This window comes from Triturus cristatus, chromosome 10 (assembly GCF_964204655.1).
Source record: "Triturus cristatus chromosome 10, aTriCri1.1, whole genome shotgun sequence".
Taxonomy (NCBI): Eukaryota; Metazoa; Chordata; class Amphibia; order Caudata; family Salamandridae; genus Triturus; species Triturus cristatus.
In genome coordinates this window covers 641510458-641530641 of record NC_140593.1, presented here as the reverse complement: position 1 = coordinate 641530641, position 20184 = coordinate 641510458, and the positions used below count along the sequence as shown (strand labels likewise).

Genomic DNA, 20184 nt, shown 5'->3' with positions numbered 1-20184 from the left:
TAATTATGAGGGCTGTGAAAGTATGCAAAAACAAACCTCAGTAATCCAAATGGATAATGTTTTTCAATGCAAACTTTTACTTGACAAGTGCTGATATGGAATGATATTAAAGATTAACACTAAGCTATCCTATATCTTTGAATTCAGGGAATGACATTATTGAATGGCTGATCCAGAAGCTGTCCATCACCGAAGAAGGTAAGACCAGTATTTTATGTTTTATTAAACACTTCATCATCAACTTGTGTCTGTCCTTTCAGACATGTTTACCATATAAGACCAACATTAACGCACCTTGTTGGACTTGGCCCTCTCTGCAGAGACACCCCCAAACTTCTTCTTTCACCACTCCTATTTTCAGAATTATGTTTTGTTGGCATTACGACTCTGTGCTTTTTACAGCTTGCTAACCAGTTCCAAAACACTTGTGTGCTCTCCCTAAAACACGACAAAATGGTCCTACACTTGAGAGACACGTTTAGTTACTTATACCCCCCTAATATATAGTACTACATGTACCCAGGGCCTGTAAATTAAATTCTACTAGTAGGTCTGCAGCACTCTTTGTGCCACCCACCATAGTAGCACTTTAAAACCTTTCTCTGGTCTGGCATTGCAGCGTGCAGTGCAGTGCAGTTTTAAACTGCCATTAAATTAAAGACATTTGCTTTGCTATACAATACCATTAGCAAAGCAAATGGCTTTAACTTAATCAAATGCGAGACCTATTGCATTTTCATTGCTTGTTAATTTAGCCTCTATTTCCTGATTTTTTTCCATATGTTTGACAATGTCCGTGAGTGTAAGATTCTCCAGATCCTCATAGTCAAAATTGCAATTATCAATCTGGGTCACTCGTGGGCTCCCTTTAACTGGTAAGTAACCTGGTGGTGGCCCTATGGCCATCGAAAGGCTAGTTATAGGAGCCAAGTTTGTATATTCCTTTGTAACCACAGGTTCAGTTGATGGCTTTACTTCACCAGCAGCATTTGCCACATGCTGAACGTTGTCATAGTCCAAGTCCACATCCATTTCCATTTCAGTCTTTCCGACTTCTCTAAATACAACACATTCATCCATTTCCATTCCCATTTCAGTTCCAGTTGTTGTTATTCCAGCTTCTGTCGATAAAATGCGATCATAAATGGCCTGAATTAGAGGGATTGGTACAGATGTGTTCAATTTGGAGCACTTTAGGTGATGCGAGACTGCCGACTTGGGGAGAGCAGTACTTATGCTTACTATGTCCGCATCAGCAGCACCTGAAGCCATTCCTGATTCCTTATTCCTTAGTATTGAATTCCTCAAACCCTTCGCGAACATAGACAACATGGAGGGGTGAGATTTCAAGTGGGACAGGCAAGCTACGGGCTTCTTCCGCCTGATGGTCTTTATTAGTGTTGGAGAACTGGAGTGATTAGAGGTAACTCCTGATAAGCCAGGGAGAGATCCTTGCGGCTTTGTGAGTGATCCTGAGGGCATGATTAAGTGACCACAGCGTAAGCACCTGGAGGCATCTTATTAATCCACCAAAAATGACGCACCTCTTAATGATCTGCTGTTGCCCTTGCCCTCTTCACACTACAACACTCTCCTTCACAGCCAGGCAATTGCTTTCTACCCCGAGAGATACCTGCCCCAACGGTACCGGTGCAGCTGGGTTCCCCCCTTTTTTTTCACTCTTAGCTGCTTTTGCTCCTCAATTGAGGGTATGGTATGGCCCAAGAGTAATATGGCAAAAATTTAGAGGTGTCCATGTCTATGTACAGGGTGTACAGTGGGGTGGGGGGCTCTTGCAAGTAGGGCCTCCAGGTGTCCTACAAGCTGCACTTGGATCTAACTGGGCCCCCTCCACAGAACACAGGGGCCACTCTCACCAGACACCTACTATTGGCGCATCTGCATTCGCACTCACCAAACAGGAAGAGGCCGTGCGGCACACTGGATGGCAAGTCACTGTTTTTGCTGTTTTGCTGGCTGACCAGCAGACGGAAAAGTTTGAAAAGATGCCAGGGGCCAATGGGGCTGGATAGAAGGTCGGCATTGATGCTGGAACCACACCGAAGCCCCAGATTTATTCATTTTTTTATTTTATTTATTTTTCCTCTCCTCCACCGAGTCACCAAGGACATCAGGAGCATCAGGGCCAGCATGACATCGTCATGCAGTGTGGTGCGGAGATAGCATTTTCTTTTTGTCTGTGCTGGAATAACAGGAGAGGACAGGACAGTGACGTGCAGCATGGCACAGCAAGGTCCGTGGTGCGCCCGCGCCCGTTACTCACCACTCACTGTTACCGCCACTGCACACCGACCTCAGCTCCTGGATTTAATCCGTCACCTTGGCTGTGACTACGGCCCCTGCCGCTCACTTGCTCGTCTGCTACAGCACACTCAGCTCGTCACCCGGAACCGGAAGCCAATGTGTGGATTACTGTGAATCAAAAAGCACCCTTTGAAGTGTACTGGAGAGACTGGCTCTCCATTCCTCTAGTGTGTCCTACCCAGCTTACAGCAATAAAACAATACATAAATCTATCTGAGAGGATTCCGCTACCTCCTCTCCTCATGTTTCGGCATTAAGCCCTGGGTCTTCCAAAATGGAACACACAGTCTCCCATGTCTTGTATCATTCACCGGCACAGACATCCAACACATGCATATAACATACACACACTGTAAAGCACTACATACTTAATGTATTGTACCATTTGCATGCTCACATACACTCGGCACTTGCATCTAGCATACAGACACAGTACACCACTACATCTTTCAGGTATTGTACAATTCACAGAAACACATACACCCAAGGCATGCACTTAATACACATGCAGTGCCCAGTACTGCACTATCCCTGTGTTGTTCCATTAACCAATACATATACACCCAGCACATGTAGACAACACACATACTGAGCAGCTGGTAGACCTGGCATCCATGGCATTATTTCCCCTAACCTTTTGCCTTCTGAGCTCCTGTTTGTTACTGTTTTGCTGACTTTGTTTTCATTCATGTGCTCTTTATCTATCCCCAATTGATATATTTAATTTACTTACAAGTACTTAGTAAAGTGCATTATCTGTGCGCAGGGCCTGTATATTCAATGCTACAAGTGGGCCTGCAGCACTGATTGTCTCACCCACTTAAGTAGCACTTTAAAGATGTCTTAGTTCTGCCACTGAATGAATGAATCTTTATTGTATGATTACTTAAAATCTTATACAAAAGCGATAGCACATAAAAACAGTAAATATAAAAAACTAAATGAAGGCATAAGCTATGGCATAAAATAATACAATATAACATTTTTAATTGTCCTAGCGTTTTTACCTAGGCAAAATTGGCTGCCTAACCAGGTGGTTTGTATAGCAAGTGCAAGTGAGACAACGCTTGCACAAATCCAAGACTAAGAGGTGCGCGGGCATGCAATGTTGTAACGTGCAGGCATGCCTGGGGTTAAAGTACACGCGGCGGGTGTCAACGATTAATGTGACAAATAGAAAGCGGTACTTTGCCAATTTCAATAAAAATCGAATGTTAAAATCGCCAATTTACGTGCTCTATAAAGTATCTGTCTATTTGTCGCATGATGGTGCAGATATGTAGGCTGCTAGATGGAAAAGCAAAACTGTGCGAGGGCCCCTAAAGTGGTACAACCTTTATCAGTGCAAGTGTTTGCCTGATATTAAAGTAAACAATATGAATGCTCTGTAGGGTGTTGGTCTATTTAGTAAAAAGGGGCCTCGCCAAAGATTGTGTGAGGGCTTGATGGAAATTCGGAACAGTATGCAGGCCCTAGAGTGATCTGTCCTTCAAGGAAGCTAATGTACACCTTAGGAATCAGAAGTGCATAGTGCATAACTAAGTTCATCATAACCAGTTTGTGTGGGGTGCTCCTCCAATTGGTGTTGCTATGGCTCTTAGTTGACTGCAGCTTATACGTTGCTGGCTTTTGTCTCCATTGCTTGGGTAGTTCCTAAGATCCTTGCTACTTCTGCATGGAACTTGCCGATTCATGCGAGGGCTGTCGGCTTGGTAATTGTGACAATAAACATTAGGTCCTCTTTGCATGTTCTCACGCCATTTTGCAGGAGCAGAGTTCTTAGATATAGGCACATTCATCCCAACAGCACTGAGCAGCATCAAAAGATGTGCTCTGCTGATTCTATGTGATATTGATACAGGTGGCATCCCTTGTTCCCAGACACACTGTGTTTCCAGTGGGTCCTGTGGTCCCGAATTGGCAATGTGAGGAGCCTAGTATTCAGTATGTTCTGTAGGGCTGTCCTCCACAGCCCTGCTTTCAAATAAGGTTGACTTACTGCAGTTTCATATGATTGAACAAGGCCCTCAATGCCAGGGATATGGCTGATTTGTTCGAGGTCCTGTAGTCTTGAGATACGTTTGCCCTGTTTCTTTAACAGGATTTTCAGGGTGGCCACTGTGAACGGGGTATTGGTTATAGTCTCTGGTGGCCAACTCAGAGTCTCATTAGCCTTTAGAATTTACCTGGCCTAAGGACTGTTGTTGTCCTGGAAAACTACTTTTAGTGCTTCCCTGATTTTGTCGGAACCCACCTTGGTCACTCAGTAGTGCAGTTTGATGATATCTTGTTTGCATTAGATGTCCATCGTTGGAATATTAAACTCCAACCGAATCAGTGTGCTCCTAGTTGAGCAGGGAAGGTTGAATACCTTTCGGTAAGTCATAATGTGTAGTCGCTCCAGTTATTCAGATAGTTTGCCAGGGAAAACAAGGTGACCATAGCTCAGCATAGGAATCAGTTTAGCTTGCATGATCGTCGGATACCCTCTGTGGAGTGACTTTGGAGCTTGTAATTTAGTTTGCACAGCCTGTATATAACCTTAGCCACCTTTGCTTCAATCGCGTTGGCCTGCGCGTTCGATCTCCCATTGTCTGTGAATTGTATTCCCGGATAGAAGACCAGGACCTTCATTTTTGATACATTGGCTTGGAGTTATTATCCATATTATACTGATGCAGAACCTCCAGTGCCCTATTTTTATGCCAATTCTAGTGTGGTCCAATAGTACCAGGTCGTCCACGTATTGCATGATGGGGAGTCTAAAATGGTTTAATTTAGGTGGGAAGATGTTAACTTTCAATAGCGCCTCACCCAAGTCCGCGGTGTATAAATTAAACAAGGTGGGAGCAATCACGCAACCCTGTTTTAACCCTTTGTTGGTATAGATTTTGGCCGTCACATGAGTCTGCAAGAGTTTGGTCCGCACCCATGTGCCTGTGTGGAGCATCATATGGCTGTCAATAGCTTCCTCGGGATGTCCCATTTTGCAAGCTTAGCCCAAAGAATGTTACGATCAATGCCGTCAAAGGCTGCACTGTAGTCAACAAAGCAAGTGCAGAGCGGTAGCGAGGTGGCTTCTGTTGCCTGTGTTGCCAGTAAGACCAGGTAATGGCGTTGTTCAGCATGGGTGAGTTGGGCCGGAATCCTTTCTGATGTTGAGGCATTATATGGTTTTTGTTTATCCAGCCCTCTAGATCTTTCAAGAGCGCGTTTGCAAACGCCTTTCCAACAACGTACAACAAGGCAATCTGTCCATAGTTCTCTGGTTGTGATGCATCCCACTTTTTGTAGATGGCGTGCAAAATGGAGCCTTTCCAAGATTTTGGCACTGTCGAAGTGAAAAATCATTGATTAAAAAAGCTGTAAATGTGAGGGGCCCAGAATTCCCGATCTTCATTGAAGATGCTGCCCAGTAGGCCATTTGGTCCTGGCACCCCATCCTTATGGATACCTTTTAGGATAAAGAGAGTATCTTTTTCTGTTATCATCGTGTAGGCTGCCTCAGGTTCGCCTGGGTGATTGCCCTCTACCTCCATGGGATTATCCACAGGTTTTTCTTGGTCAACATAGAGCTTTGTTGCATGAGCTACCCATTCATTGGTGGACTCAGTGTTCTCAGTATGAGCTACACCATGGTGGCTGCTAAAATATCTCCAAAATTCCCTTTTTTGTCAGGCGCTAGTAGGGTGTAGATATGTTTCCATTTCTCTGCTATGTCATTCTGTTTCAGCTGCCAGATTGTTTTGTGTGCAATTTTCTAACGGTTTGCAGTTTTTTGTTGTTGTCCTTGTGTCCTTTTTAATCCTATGCTGTGACTCTGTACGACAGCACCACTTTTTGCTCTCTTCAAGCTCCTTGTTTTCATGGAGAGCAATGGTCGTCTTTCTAGCATGTCTTCCTTTACTGAAGAGTACACTTCCTGCGCTCACGGCGTTGAACAGTGAAGCTACTGTTTCTGTCCAACTGGTCCCAATCCCTGTTATGGATATTGCCTGCTTCCATTGGCTGTATCCGGCCTGGCAGGAAAGACCCCATTTGATTCATTTTATTGGTGCCCAGTCATTAGTTGCAGGGAGCATTTGGCCAGCCGGGAGATGCGCCTCGTGCATTATGGCACTAACATTCACAATGATGGATAATGGGTGATGGTCACTCGCTGTAGAGTAGACAGAGGATATCTCTCAAATTGAAGTCCCAGTTCATGATGCACTCATGGTCCGGATGTTCATAAAGATATTCTCTGCTCAGGTCTGTAATTATCCTAATGTTCTTGTGTTTTTCTTTCTTTTTTGGATTAACATAGAGGTTGATTACAGCAATGGTAGTCGGTATTCCATTTAAGGTTAATCCTGCTATGTTTATAATCTGGACATCAGATGAGTGCGTGGGCCATTCCTTTGCTCTGACTTGCAGGTTAAGTTTTATGAGAATCGAAATCCCGCCGGTTGGTCTTCCAGAAAGTTTTTCTTGTGTGCCAGAGTATGAAATGCCTGAACGCCATTGATCGAGCTTGGTTTTATCAGCCATGTTTCCTGAAGGCATAGAATATCCCCTGTTTGAAGGAGTTCCATTGCGTCTTTATCGGCTGTAGTTGTTCTAAACCCAGCAACATTCCAATTTATTATTCTAATCCCAGATCTTATAGGTTTTTCCGCTGGGTCTTTAGTGCTAGTTGTCTGTGCGTCCCTCAGAATCTGGTGGTGTTGATGTCTGCTAGCGGTCAGATGCTTTCCTATGCTAGGACTGTGCCCTCCAGTTTGTATGCATCGCTACTGAGATCCAGGCCCAGTCATTGGACTTTCTTGCGTCGTCGATTGCATATGCCTCTGTACAGAATCTAATTCCGCCACTCTTGTAAAGCTGGATTTTGATGTTATTCCTTCAGCTGTGATTTGGGATCTGTTTAGAGCCTTTTAATACACATGTCCAGTGTTGTAGTGCCTCTTCGGTTTGTGACCTCTGCAGTAGGATGTGGGGGTATTTTCCCATTGTGCAAATGTCTACACGTATCCCCCACTACTTAAGTGTGTCTTTTTGCCATGATGTCCTGACTATCAACCCGGCTTGTCCACTTTTTCAGAGTCTACTCTCTGTGGCTTATCCAGGTGTAGGTCCTGAAATGCACAGATGCTCATTGGGCTGTTGTTAAGTAGGCCAATGAGGGTGTGCTCGACAGGAGATATAGGATATTTGACCAATTAAGGATGTCACCTGGACCTCTTGTCTCAAATTCTGGAGCGAAAATCACTGCAGTCGGTGAATAGGCCTTAGAGACATCTTCCATTAAATTTTTATCTTTATTACATGCATGGTCGTTGAACATATGGGTACGTTCCAAAAACCCCATCTGGCTGTTATGCCGTTTTTGCCCGACTTGTGTTGTTTCATCCATTTTAACACTGGTGAGGCGCTCGACCGTCCGAGCCTTTTTGGGGAGGGCGGGGGGGGGGTTGTCATCGCCCATGCTGATGCCATTTGCAATGAGGTTGTGTTCGGACCTTCGCAATTTGTTTCTATAGGCGATGTCTGTGGCATTCCAATGCCAGTTTCTCGTTTTGATGCCGGGGGCTGCAGCACAGGCTGCACACCTTGTAACGTGTTCTCAGGCCTGTAAGCTTTTGAATGGGCTGAAGGGCTTCTGCTTAACTGGGAAACTCCCTTTGATTGCCCGAGAGGGACCAGGCATGCTACTCTTTTTGGTGCACTGTTGCTGGTAGAGCGTGCGGCCTCAGAATAGAGCTTTACCTAAGAATTTTGGGCGGAGTGAAGGGAAGAGGGTATTTAGCCCACCTTTTTTCGGCTTTCTGTGTTTGATGGGTTAAGGCTGTTGAGTTTGATTGATTCCTGGTGGGTTTTTTTCCTGTACAACTTCATCCGAGGTACTGGGATTTGTTCGGAAGATCGGATAGTTTGCTGGGCCCCTGGGGGTACTGTCTACCCTGATCATTGGCTGGTTGTGGGCTGCGTTTGATGACTTGTTGAGCTTCTTTAGTACAAATGACAATTTTCTTTTGCTTGTTTTCTGCAATTTCCGTCATTTTTTTGGGGGGCGTCTAGAAAGCCGGGGCCTTTTTCTCTTTGGGCCCACAGGTCAATTTTGGAATTTAGCATGTCCACTTTTTTTTCGATCGGAAGTACGCTCTGTGTCATCGTATGTATTAGTTTCACTTGTATCTCTAATTGTGAGATTGACACGTGAGTGCCTTTACTGCGGCCAGCAGGAAAGAGTATTGGAGTCTGGATTTTAGGGGCAGGTGCCAGATAGTTGATCCGTCGATGCTCCTTTACATGCATCTGTCCTTGTAAATGGATCACTGTCCGTGTCCATAGGTTGATTTTCATCGAGTCGGAGCCTGGAACGTGGATCGCCCCTGGGACATGGGGTGCTGTATATGAGGTATTATGGTCACCGATGTCAGAGTTGTTGTTGCGATTGCACGCTTTCTGTTTCAATTGCTGGAGCAGAGTAGATCTGTCTGATTCCCTGGATGCTATGGTTGATAGAGTGGTCCAATGTGTCAAGTTCCTGGTTATTGATGTGATGGACGAGGGTCTCTATATCGAACACGTTCCTTTTTTGAATGGAGCCCTTATGTTTTTTGCCCTGGATTTTAGCTGAGACTTCGCCATCATTTATTGTTGATGATATCTCAATGATCTCAGTTGTCGCTGGTAGAACTATAGGAGATTTCGGCATGCCATGACTATATTGATTGTTGGTAAAGTTTTGGGTGCTGGAGCTGTCCGCAGGCATGCCTGCCATGTCTGCGAGTCTTGCCATCTCCACGCGTAATGATTCTTCAGGACTGCTGTGGGCTGTATTGTTTAAGGTAAGGATTGAGGCTTCTCTCTGTGATGTGACAACTTGGCCAATCATTACAGGGCCGGGGCCAGGGCCTGGTCCAGTGTCTGCTACGGGTCTTGCATCCCCCCGTTCAGGCTCCCGTTGTGTCAGCCTACAGTCGTGTGAAGTATTGATGAATCGGGATGCTTGTTGTAGCCAGGTTTCGGGACTCGCGACCTCTGGCAGTGCTTCGGATTTCCTCTCCATCTGCTGCTATGAGCGTGCAATACGCTTTGAGATCCGTCATAGTCCGCCCAGACTTGCTTCCCTGTCCTCTCTGTGTTTCACCTCGAACCCTTGCACTTGAAGCTGCAGTTCCTGGTTCTGTTGGATACACTCGGGTGCCTGCCCTCTTTGCTGCCCTCGCTTTTCTGGTGATGATGCTGATCCTGTTTGCCTCAAATGCCCTATGTGAATACTTCCAATTGGTGTAAAATGCGGAAGCCAGGTGTCTCAGTCTGTGAGCTTGCTCTCTCATCCACTCTCTGGACTTTAGCCGCCTGGTATGACTGTACTGAGTGGATTTGTGGGCTGTTGATGCAGGCGTGGGCTGTTCTACCAGGGGCGTTAGCCTCCTTGATAGGTCAATGGGTAGTTCCCTTTAGTGTGCTTAGTTCACAGTGTTCTAAGCCAGCTGGCTGGCTGGCTGGAATAAGGTATCAAGAGGCTGAAAACAAGAGAGGCTGGAAAGGAGCAAAGTGTGTCAACTGGACTGGAGTTGGCCCCTTAATGCTTAGTTCTTAAAACTCTTGCCTTCTGCACCACAGAGCAACTCCATTTCTTAGGGGGAAGGCCCCCACAACACCAAGGTACGCACTTAGGGGGCCCACAAACTACCAAAGTTAGCTGACAGGTTTAGCTACCTCAGTTCCAGAGGCTGTAATCTGGTTCAGTCCTGTTGGTCCGCACTACTTTGGTGGCTCTGCTCTCCCCTGCCTGATCCATTGCCCTGTCCACTGTACTGGCTTAGACTAGGCTTGGATCCCTGTCCCCCTCTGCTCCTGCTCTCTGCTCCCAGGCTGGAGCGTGGCGAGTGTGTGTCTGGGACACCTCAGTCCATGTTCAAACTTGAGCCAGGTAGAGATACAGGACTCTTGTGGGTCTCTCTCGGCCCTCACAGGTCTTTTGTGATCAAAGACCATGGGCCTGGGGAACCGGCTGCTGGTTGAAAGTTAGAGGGCAGTGGGAGGCGGGCAGAGGGTGACAGTTAGCAATTGAGTGGCCGCTGCTGCTGCTGCCGCAGTGTGTGGCTCAAGTCAGGGAATCTCAGATCCTCTGCCAAACCCGGACTGGAAATCTTTCTGCAGTCTTCTCTGTGTTTGGTTAACGAAGTGGACACAAGTACTCCTTACTCTGGCTGGACCCTCAGTGAGCCACGTGGAGCAGGGCAAGAGCAAGCAAGTGTAAGGTGGGGCAGCAGGCGGAAGCGGTCCTGTGCTGACTCACAAGCTGCACCGGCCTAATGCCGGCCACCTCCGCGAATCTCGGGCGGTGCCCTGGCTCTGGCTTTTCGGTACCACCGCTGCCCTCCTGCTGCAGCTGTCGTCAGCTTGTACAGCTCCGATGCTCCGGAGGTCTGAAGAACTCGGAGTGTTAACTGCTGCTGTTGCCCTGCTCTTACCATTTGCCGTGTGCGGCTTCTTCAAACAGCTCCTTCGTCCAGTCGTGCCACTGCAGAGCCTGTGTGTGCCGTTTTAAAGTGCCATGTCGACCTAGAAAGTTAATTTACTTGCAAGGCCCAAACCTTCCTTTTTATTTCATATGAGTCACCCCCAAGGTAGGCCCTGGACAGGCCATAGGCAACATGCAGTATATTTAAAAAGTGGGACATATATTTTTAAGTTTTACCTGTCCTGGTACTGAAATACTATTATATTTGTTTTTCAAAACTGCAAGGCTTTTCTCTCCCATAGGATAACATTGGGACTGATGTATTATATTTTATAAGTGCTGTTTCCAATTGGGGAAAGATAGTATAACCAAATTTAGTGTCTCTGGAATCTCAATTTAAAAATGTAATTTATGGTGAAGTTGGTATTTAAAGTTGCAGTTCTAAAAATTACACTTTTAGAAAGTTCCCTCCAGACAGTCACACACAAAGGAAGGGTAGATGTGACTGCCTAGTCATCTGCTTGCTGATGGGTCATCCTAAGCAGGAGGAGAGCGAGGAGTTGACACTGCACCTGAAAGGGCTGGGTCTTGTCCCCACACAACATATTGCATACTCTTCTGGAGTGAGTATAGAACCTGGGCAGGAAAGTCAGGGTCTTGTACACTTCACAGCATCTCTTTGCAGTCTCCCTACTTGAAAGGCCAAATGGGGTGTACATACCCCATTCTGATCCCATCAACTCAGAACATTTATCTATTTATTTATTTGAAGAGTTTTGTATAGCGCTGGTTAGACCCAGAGGTAACAGAGCGCTTTACATAAGTATTAGCTTGTTACATCAATACATTTACAGTTACTGGGGGATAGCATTACATAGTATAAAAACAATTTTACACAGTTACATGACACAAGACCGGTGGGACAAAGAAGGTAGCGGGGGAAAAGTAAAAGGGTAGCAATGAGGATCGGAACAGGAGGGACAGGCAAGGGTGAAAAAAACTTAAAGGGAAACCAAAAACTCAGGGTGAAAGTCAGCAAACCGGCTGGGGACCCACAAACAAAAAGTCCAGAGTCGGGCTCAGATTCTGCATCCGATTATCTTGGACATGGAAACGGGTTTGAGGGGGGCACCAGGGGCAGTCCAGGGGCACGCATTGACCAGTAAATCCATTGAAGCCAGAAAATCCATCGAAGCCGCCATGATGGAGGATCAAGTTATAGACCCCAGCAACAGCACTACAAAATGGCGGTTTTGCAGATTGGCGAGAATCCGATCGGAAAAGCCACAAAGGAAAAATCGACCTCATGGAGCAGGACAGGACGGGGGAGGTGGCCACAAGAAGAGGCTGAAAAACGCCGATCAATCTCAGCTCGTCATGGGCAAAACAACATTCAGGGCTATATGGTCAGCAGTGTTACTGTTCCATATGCAATGATGGTAGGAGAAGTCCGCTCGGTAGCCCAGCAGCAGCCCCTGAAAAGGGGGGGGGCAGCTGCAGGGTCAGGAGTGCACGCTCACTAAGTAAACACAGAGGAAGGAAAATAAGCTCAATTGCACAGGGCTGCAGCGCCACAGCATTTACGGAACGCGAAGCGGGAAGCCAGGCAACCGAGATTCAAGCCTGGAAGGCAGGTGACGGCCGGAGGGCTAAACCCCAGCCCATCTCCTCAACAGCTGCAAAGGCAGCTCAGCTGGGCATCGGTCGCGGCAAAATGGATCCGTAATTGGTGGAGATTCCGTTTAGCATCAGAGGAGCACCGGGCATCGGCCGCGCAGAAATTTGCACCGCCATAGGTTGATCCTCTGTGGTTCGATGGAGGGCGGGAGGAAGAGGACACAGCGGAGAAAGGAGGATATTGTGGCCAGTGTCCAGCTGGGTAGGTGACGGCTGAGGGGAGATCAGCAGCCAATCTCTTCTATAGCTGACTGGGCAGCTCCACCGGGCATCGGCCATGAGTGCTCGGACTCCGTGGTCGGCAGAATGTTTGGCAAAAGTTGCAGACGCAGGTTTCAAATTCGATCGTGGGAATAGGAGGATCAAGGGATCACAATCCAAGGAAACCCAGGTGAGTATAAAGGTCCAAGGAGGAGATAGATTTCAGGGATTTAAGCCAAAAAAGGCAATCCCTGGCCGGGAGCTCCCAGCCGAAGCTCCTCACCTGGCAGCCATCTTGTAATGTAACTAAGGACATTATGTTAGGAAGAAGGGAGGGACAGCCCCTCTTCTTATTTTCTTTTGCTGTTTTGGCCTCATGACTGCTGAGCTGTAGAAAGGACTGGCACTTTGCTAAATTACTTTTCTGTGTTGGCCTGCTGCCTCATGTCTGTAAGTGAGAAGGACTGGAATTGCACTCCTCATACTTGAAACTAAGTTTCTCCAAGGGCTTGTTGACAAGCCTCATGTTGCTGAAATCTCAGGGATATAAAAGACTTTCCCTTTCATCTTCAACCCAGCACCTGGACTTTATTTGCTGTAAGTCTTGCTCTGCCAAGTGGTGCTAATCTAGTATAGGGTCCTTGGAAGAGAGTTTAAAATGCTGCTTCTGACAAGAACATGTGCATCAATATCGTTTGCACCGATCAAAACTGACACATTGCCTGCTGCAAGATTGGGATCGATACTACATTGCTGCTGCAAGGCCTGGGACTGGCGCATTGTGCTCAGTTCCCCTGCATCACCTCCGGACTCACTGCATTAGGAACCATCATGAACCAACGCATCACGGCATGGAGAAGATCGTTGCATCGCCTCCAGAATGAATTAACCCGGCCATTAACGTTCGGAAAGCGCAGCACTCCAGAATCGGTGCTTCATTGACAGCACAAACTCACCACCGCTACTGCACGGAGAAATCTGTAGCAGCCTTAACTGCAAGGGGAGCATCGACACATCTCACCCTGTATTTCGTTCTGCGACAAGGGATTAAGGTACTTTGCTAAGCAGGCCCTGCATGGGTCCTGTAGCCGGCCTGTGCTCCATCTCAGGAGGCCTGTACCGGTCCAGCGCAACCCTATATAACCCCTGTTTGCTTCTAAGCGCTATATTGACACTTATTCTTTAAAAATTCATATCTTGACTTCTACTTATTGGATTTTTTTTGTTTAGGTCTTGTTTTGTTCAGAATATAATAATTGTGGTAGTGTGTTGCACTTAACCTGGCAAGCAGATACTGCATATAGGAAAGCCTGGACGATATTCCATGGGAACGAGAGGCATGTGGATGCACCATAAAGCTATGTCCCCCCAAAAGTATAGCTCATGCACACATGGAGACTAGAAAAAGTTTGGCTGCCCTGCAGAAAGTTCTGTATGAAGAACAGAAAGAAAATAATGAGAAGATGTAACATCTACTTTTATAAAGTAGTGTGTGGTCTTTTTGTGGTATTTTCACTGTGTTACTGTTCGATATGTTGCACAAATACTTTACACATGGCCTCTTGAGTTAAGCCTGCCTGCTCTTTGCCAAGGTACCAGGGGATGAGCACAGGTTAATTTGTGCTGTCTATCTGAGTCACCCTGACTAGGATTGTGGTTCCTGCTGCATGCACAGGGTGCATGCTCTGCCAACCATAAACCCAGTTTCTAACAGCAGCACTACACATCAATGTAGGCGAAGGGGTAGTCAAACCCACAGCAGCAGAACCCTCATATAAGGCATCCAAGGGCGGCTTCTAAGCTGAGGAAAGTAGAGAAATCTGCTTATGGGTGCAGAGTCCAAACCATTTGTTATGCCCACGCCAGAAGAAGAGCTCCACCCATGTAGTTGCAATGCACTGCCGAAACGATGCATGCACCCACTTGTCCAAGTCTCTCAGAAAAAAGACCTCCGATACACTGCATGCTCCGAGGCCTCTGTGTTGCATCCCAAGTGAAAACATAGACTACAAAAATATGCATTGAGAACATCTACTGCCCACAAGTCTACCATACCTGCATCTCTCCCTACAAGTAGTGTGTTCTGTTTCAATTTATGAAATAAGGCAAACTATTTTCCCACCTTTTGAATGGTTCTATTAATTCACTATTCTAACTCAGTCCAGGTACCCCCGAGGCTAGTTTGATTGTGGGATTAGGTGAAAGCGACTTTATTGTAAGGGGCTAGCAGCGCATTCCCAGTAGAGAGGAAGGTGGGGGCGGGGGGTGTTTGTGTGTGTGTGTGTCCCCTTTTGGTTTTTCCCAGTGCTTAAAATAGAAAAGTGCAGATACTCTGTCCCAGAGCACCTGTTTGCTTCAGAGGAGTGCCGATATTCCCACATTAAAAATATCACACATCTGCAGGGAAGCTCAGGTACTCTCCTTTTGAAATAAAAAAAAAAGTGCAGGTGTTTAGTACCCGTGAGCACCTGCACATTTAAAGCTCTCATTTTATCGTTGTTTTCACGTCTTAGAGGTCCTTGTACCCTGCATAAATCACTCATTATTAGCATCTTCCAGTGCTCGATACTGCAATTGCCCTCCCTAGGACAAAGTGCAGGAAACAATGCCAAAAATATAACGGATTTTCAAATTACTGTAGAAATGTGGTTACAGTGTGTCGAGTGGTAGACAGCACTGGGCGTGATGTCACACCCCATCACTTTAATGTAAATAGTTGTGTCTTCCAGTCAAAGCTGAACTAGAAACGTATCATATACATGTCGTGCATGCATTTCAATGTGTATAAAATGCGTGTGTGCTTACTTAAACCATGCATTCATGTCTACATCCATGTCTGACACTGCCAAGAACATTCATTTTGAAACCCCTTCCTTATTGAAAAGTTGGTGCGCACATTTATAAACATTCAATAATGGCTGCTGTGCAAAAAAACACGAACACAGCAATGCCACTATCGCTTTAAAAGCCACATACTTGTGTTCTCTTTTACATTTAGAGCTCATACAGATACTACCATCGATGACGTATTACATTCAAGTGGTACTGTCTAATATCAGCAGAGCCATACATATTGCATTTAAAATGTGCTCGAGGTGACATTAAACATTTTATGCTCGCCCTGGGTCACACCTGCGCTCTATGAAATCCCAATAAACAAATAAATGAAGTACTGGCCAGTCACTCACCAGATCAACACATGGCCTATGATGAAATATACAAAAGTTTAATCTTTTATTTGATTGAGCGGCAATCATAAAACACCTCTCCTCATATACAAACTCTTGCTCTACTCATAATCTAACCCATGAAAGTACCCGAAATTAAATAAAATTTACTCTGTAAAATGCAGTATTTAACATACTTTTTCAAACTTTTCTCACACGAAACTCGCCTCCAAACCCCGCTTGAAGAAGTCAGGCTTGTTTCCTGAACTAGCTTGCTGCAATTTAAGTTAGGTACAAGAGCCCACTGCTTTCAAAGATATCCGGCTGCCACTGCCCAATTTTCTCGACTAGGGGCTGCAACGCTTTCCCTGTTTGTGCAAACAGGGAGAATGTGGCATATGATGGATGACAGTAAGTCTTCTCATTTTTTTTCGTCATCCATGTACAAATACCTGCAGCTTGTTACTTTAAATGTTTGGATTGGAACCTCATTATTTTTGTTAAGATAGTTCAGTGGGTTACAGTCCCTGCTGCAAGGATCATTGTTTGGTCTCTAGAATTTTAAGGATTGGGCTCACTCGCCACGTGGCACATTTACGCCCTACCAGTTTAAAATTTCACCAGCCACCACGGCATATTCCAGTAGATACGCTGTCCCTAGGGCAGCCGCAAACTTGTGCTGCCCTGGGGAAACGCATTCAATGTGAAATACAGACCAGCTGCTTTAAAGCCACTCCGTGTTTCACTGTGTAGACGGCAACCCCCTTGCACTTTTAAGAGGGGAGAGGGATCCTCTTGCAGGTGGGTGCACTGAGTGACTGCACCTGCCTGCAGGGGGATGTCTGGAGACTCCATGGGATCCTATTTGCCCCCTCCAGAGGGCTGCCATCAGGGGGGCGCTCTAACAGGGCACCACCTATTTATGGTGCACTTTCAGTGCACCCCCTGACATCTTCTTTGCCTTTGCACCCACGTCCAGAATACGGCACAGGGGCAGAAGCAAAGTGATGCCCTCATTTGCATGAGGCCACTCCCCAATGTAAATGAGGGAACACCCTCTTGAGATTGTGCTGGGAGCGCACAAGCATCTGTGGCCCCTGCTGTAATAGCAATATGCCCTGGGAGAGCACAACGCAGGCACAAATGGCCGTTGCACCACTGAGGCACTTTTTGTAAAATGGCCCCAGTGGTTATTATGTTGTGTGAACTAGCAGCACACACTCCAAGGTGAATTGAAATGAAAGCACCTCTTCACACACACACACTGATGCACTGTCCCATCCAACAACCTGCCACAATAGTGAAGGCACCGAAGACATGGGATGGCGCCAGTGGTGGAAGTGGGTGATTGCAATGGTACAAGTGGGCCACACCACTGGAGGAAGTGGAGGGTGACCTCATAAGAATAAGTTATAGCATAGGCACCTATTTTTTCCGAATTGAACACTGATAAATGTGTTGGCGAATCATGCCCCCCACTAAACCTTAACATATCATCACTCCTGTGTGTTTTTGCTCAAGAAATCTGGGCTGCCAAACGTGCTACTAGCAGACTGTACAGTTTGCGTGCCTTACAACTATCCCTGTATCTTACAATAGTGTTGCATTGCTATATTGGAGTCTACGGGCTCTTACATATTAATTGTAAAGAATGTTTGTTCCAGAAATAATATTGCATTTGCATTTGCTATGATGTTTACACGTGCCAGAAAATAAGGCTCCTGCAAACTAAGATGGTGGGATAAACACTTCCCGTAATACTCCTAAGGTGTCTTGCAGATACCTTAAAAGAACATACCTCAGTAATACCAAGACAGACAAAAACAGAAAAAAAACATTGCTGTTTAAAATACCTAAATCGGTGCCCTGTCTAAAGTCAGGCGAACAGAAACCTGTTTACTGTTAGCGCTTTCCCTGCGTACCTTGGAGAGTAGGAGCCAGCTGAGCACAAAGATTCTACTGATGGATACAATACACATTCAGTCAAGCGCCAATTATCTTACAAAAATAGCACAAACGAACACCTTTGGGAGGTTACATGGCTATTACATTTAAAGCAATGCCTTTTAATGAATGGTTTCCAGTAAGGACGGGCTAGTTTAGAAGGAAGCAGTTACCAAGCCAAATGAATGGGTTAACATGGGTAAAACATCACCACTAGAGCCAGTTTTGCAGCGGAAATCTTTACCTGACCATCTCTAAATGCAGTGCTCAAGGCCTCCTTCGTCCCCACACTTGCATTCTGCCTCTGCCGTTCTTATTTTCCGCGGTCGGAGAGGTCTCTGCCTTTTGGGTCTCAGGGACTGGAAAAGAACATGCTGAGGTCTTATTAATTGGATTTTCTAGTTAAGTAAGGATGTTATGCTTGCTCACCTTTTATTCCGAAAACAGTGCAATCCCAGGGGCCTCGGTGAAATGACAGCCACTCCCAGCTTTTCAGATACCAGCATGATGGATGGAAAGAACCTGTATTGTCTCTGTGCGCTACAATGGTGTCCTTGTACACCCAACTTGAAATCAGAAACATACCTAAAAGTAATTGAGATTACCTGCTCTATACCAGCCTTGCTCTTGCCTTCCAACTGCTACACACTTAGGGCGTCTTGTGGGTGTATGGTTGGTCACAACCCTCTGCCTCCCCACCTTCTGTTGGTTCACAAGTGATTGGCAGACACTTCAGGTACCCGGTAACACACTCCTCTAAGTGTTACTTCCTGGATGATCTCCTTCTGCAAAGTTTTGTCATGTTCTTTTTCTGCCGTACTATATCGACATACACTCTTCAAAGTCTACTGCAAAGTGTCTTTCGTTTCCAGCACCTAGACACTTAGGGCCTCATGTAGGTCGCCAAATACCGGTCGGTAACGGCCGATTTTCGGTAATTATACCGTTACCCACCGGTATTTTGGCTTTTGGTATGTAGGGGGAGAATTTCTGTATTCGGAATTTACCGAATCGGTAAAATTACCTAATCGGTAAAATTACCGATTCGGTAATTTTACCGCTTCGGTAAATTCCGAATACAGAAATCAGATGTAGGGGGACTGTGTGGTGTGTGTGGGGATTCGTTATTTACCACCAACTAATAGTTGGTGGTAAATGACGAACATGTGTGTAAATGCATTATTTTGCCCGTAGATGTGTGCAATGTGGCAGACACACATGCCCTCAGGGCATGTATGTGTGCCACATGTGCACACATGGCCGAATCAGGGGTGCAACAGGGTGTCAATGTGACACCCTGCCACCCTTGCATGTGCTCCCCCATTACCGAATCGGTATTTACCGATTCGGTAATGAGGCATACCTTCCCATCAATGGGAAGGTATGCCTCATTACCGATTCGGTAAATACCGATTCGGTAATTACCGAATTATTCCGAATCGGTAATATTTACCGACCAATTACCTACATAGCATTTACCACTTCATAAATACCGAATCGGTATGATTCGGTATTTATGAAGTGGTAAATGCAAGCCCACCTACATAAGGCCCCTAGAGTTATACTTTGTAAGGATCATTCTTACACAAATCTTGTTTGTCTCTAGGGACAAACAATCATAGAAAGTCGTTGCATCAATGCTGGGAGGCTCACGTACAACTACAGTCATGAACGAACCTTTGTTTGCAGAGTGATATGATGTCCCCTACACCATCTTCAAATCCATTTTTTAGATCACACATTGAGGCAATCTTATCTTCTTGCTTTGGCTATGGAGATGAATACGAGTTTGGCGGTCCATAGCACTGCCAAACCCGCGGTGGTGCAGCGGCTACCACCACACCGGCAGTCCAAACGCCCTATTTTGGGTTTGGCAGTTGGACCTCCGCAGGCCCACTGAAACCTCCGGGGAACCGTTGTTCCCCAGCAGTGTTGCAGCGGTGTCAGGCAGTAATATCCATATTACAAGTTTCCTCACTGCCAGCCTTTTCATTGCAGTGAGCCCGCCATGAAACGGCTGGCGGTGTGGGAACAAAGGGTGCCCTGCAGGGCTCCCTGGTGCTTCGGGGCCATAGGGATGAATGCAGGGGTGGACATGATCTGCCCAATTGTCCGCATGCAGTCCCAGTTCCTGCATGGCATAGACTTAACAGTCCATGTCGTGCAGGAACTTGCCTTGGCTTCCCATTGCTGTGGCTTTTTAATAGGCATTGATCTTTGGTGGTATGAGCACGGGACACTGGTGTGTCGCCCCACTCCCACACCACCAAATTCAGATCCTAAGTATTTTTCTTGTTGATCTGCACTGTAGTTTGAACTTTTTAATCACTCCAAGTCTTCCTTACCAACATAATCACTTAATGATGTTCTACTCTTTATCGCTGGCCGAGGTTAACTATCACAGTAAGATTG

General features: G+C 46.1%; 1 protein-coding gene across 1 annotated transcript in view; it reads left to right on the top strand.

Moving 5' to 3' along the window:
* Positions 1-20184, top strand: part of RGS11 (regulator of G protein signaling 11) — a 1592422-nt gene that overhangs the window by 204834 nt on the left and 1367404 nt on the right. The window contains exon 3 of the mRNA XM_085632193.1: positions 148-198. Coding sequence (XP_085488319.1) covers positions 148-198 — 51 coding nt within the window. The remainder of the gene's footprint in view (positions 1-147; positions 199-20184) is intronic.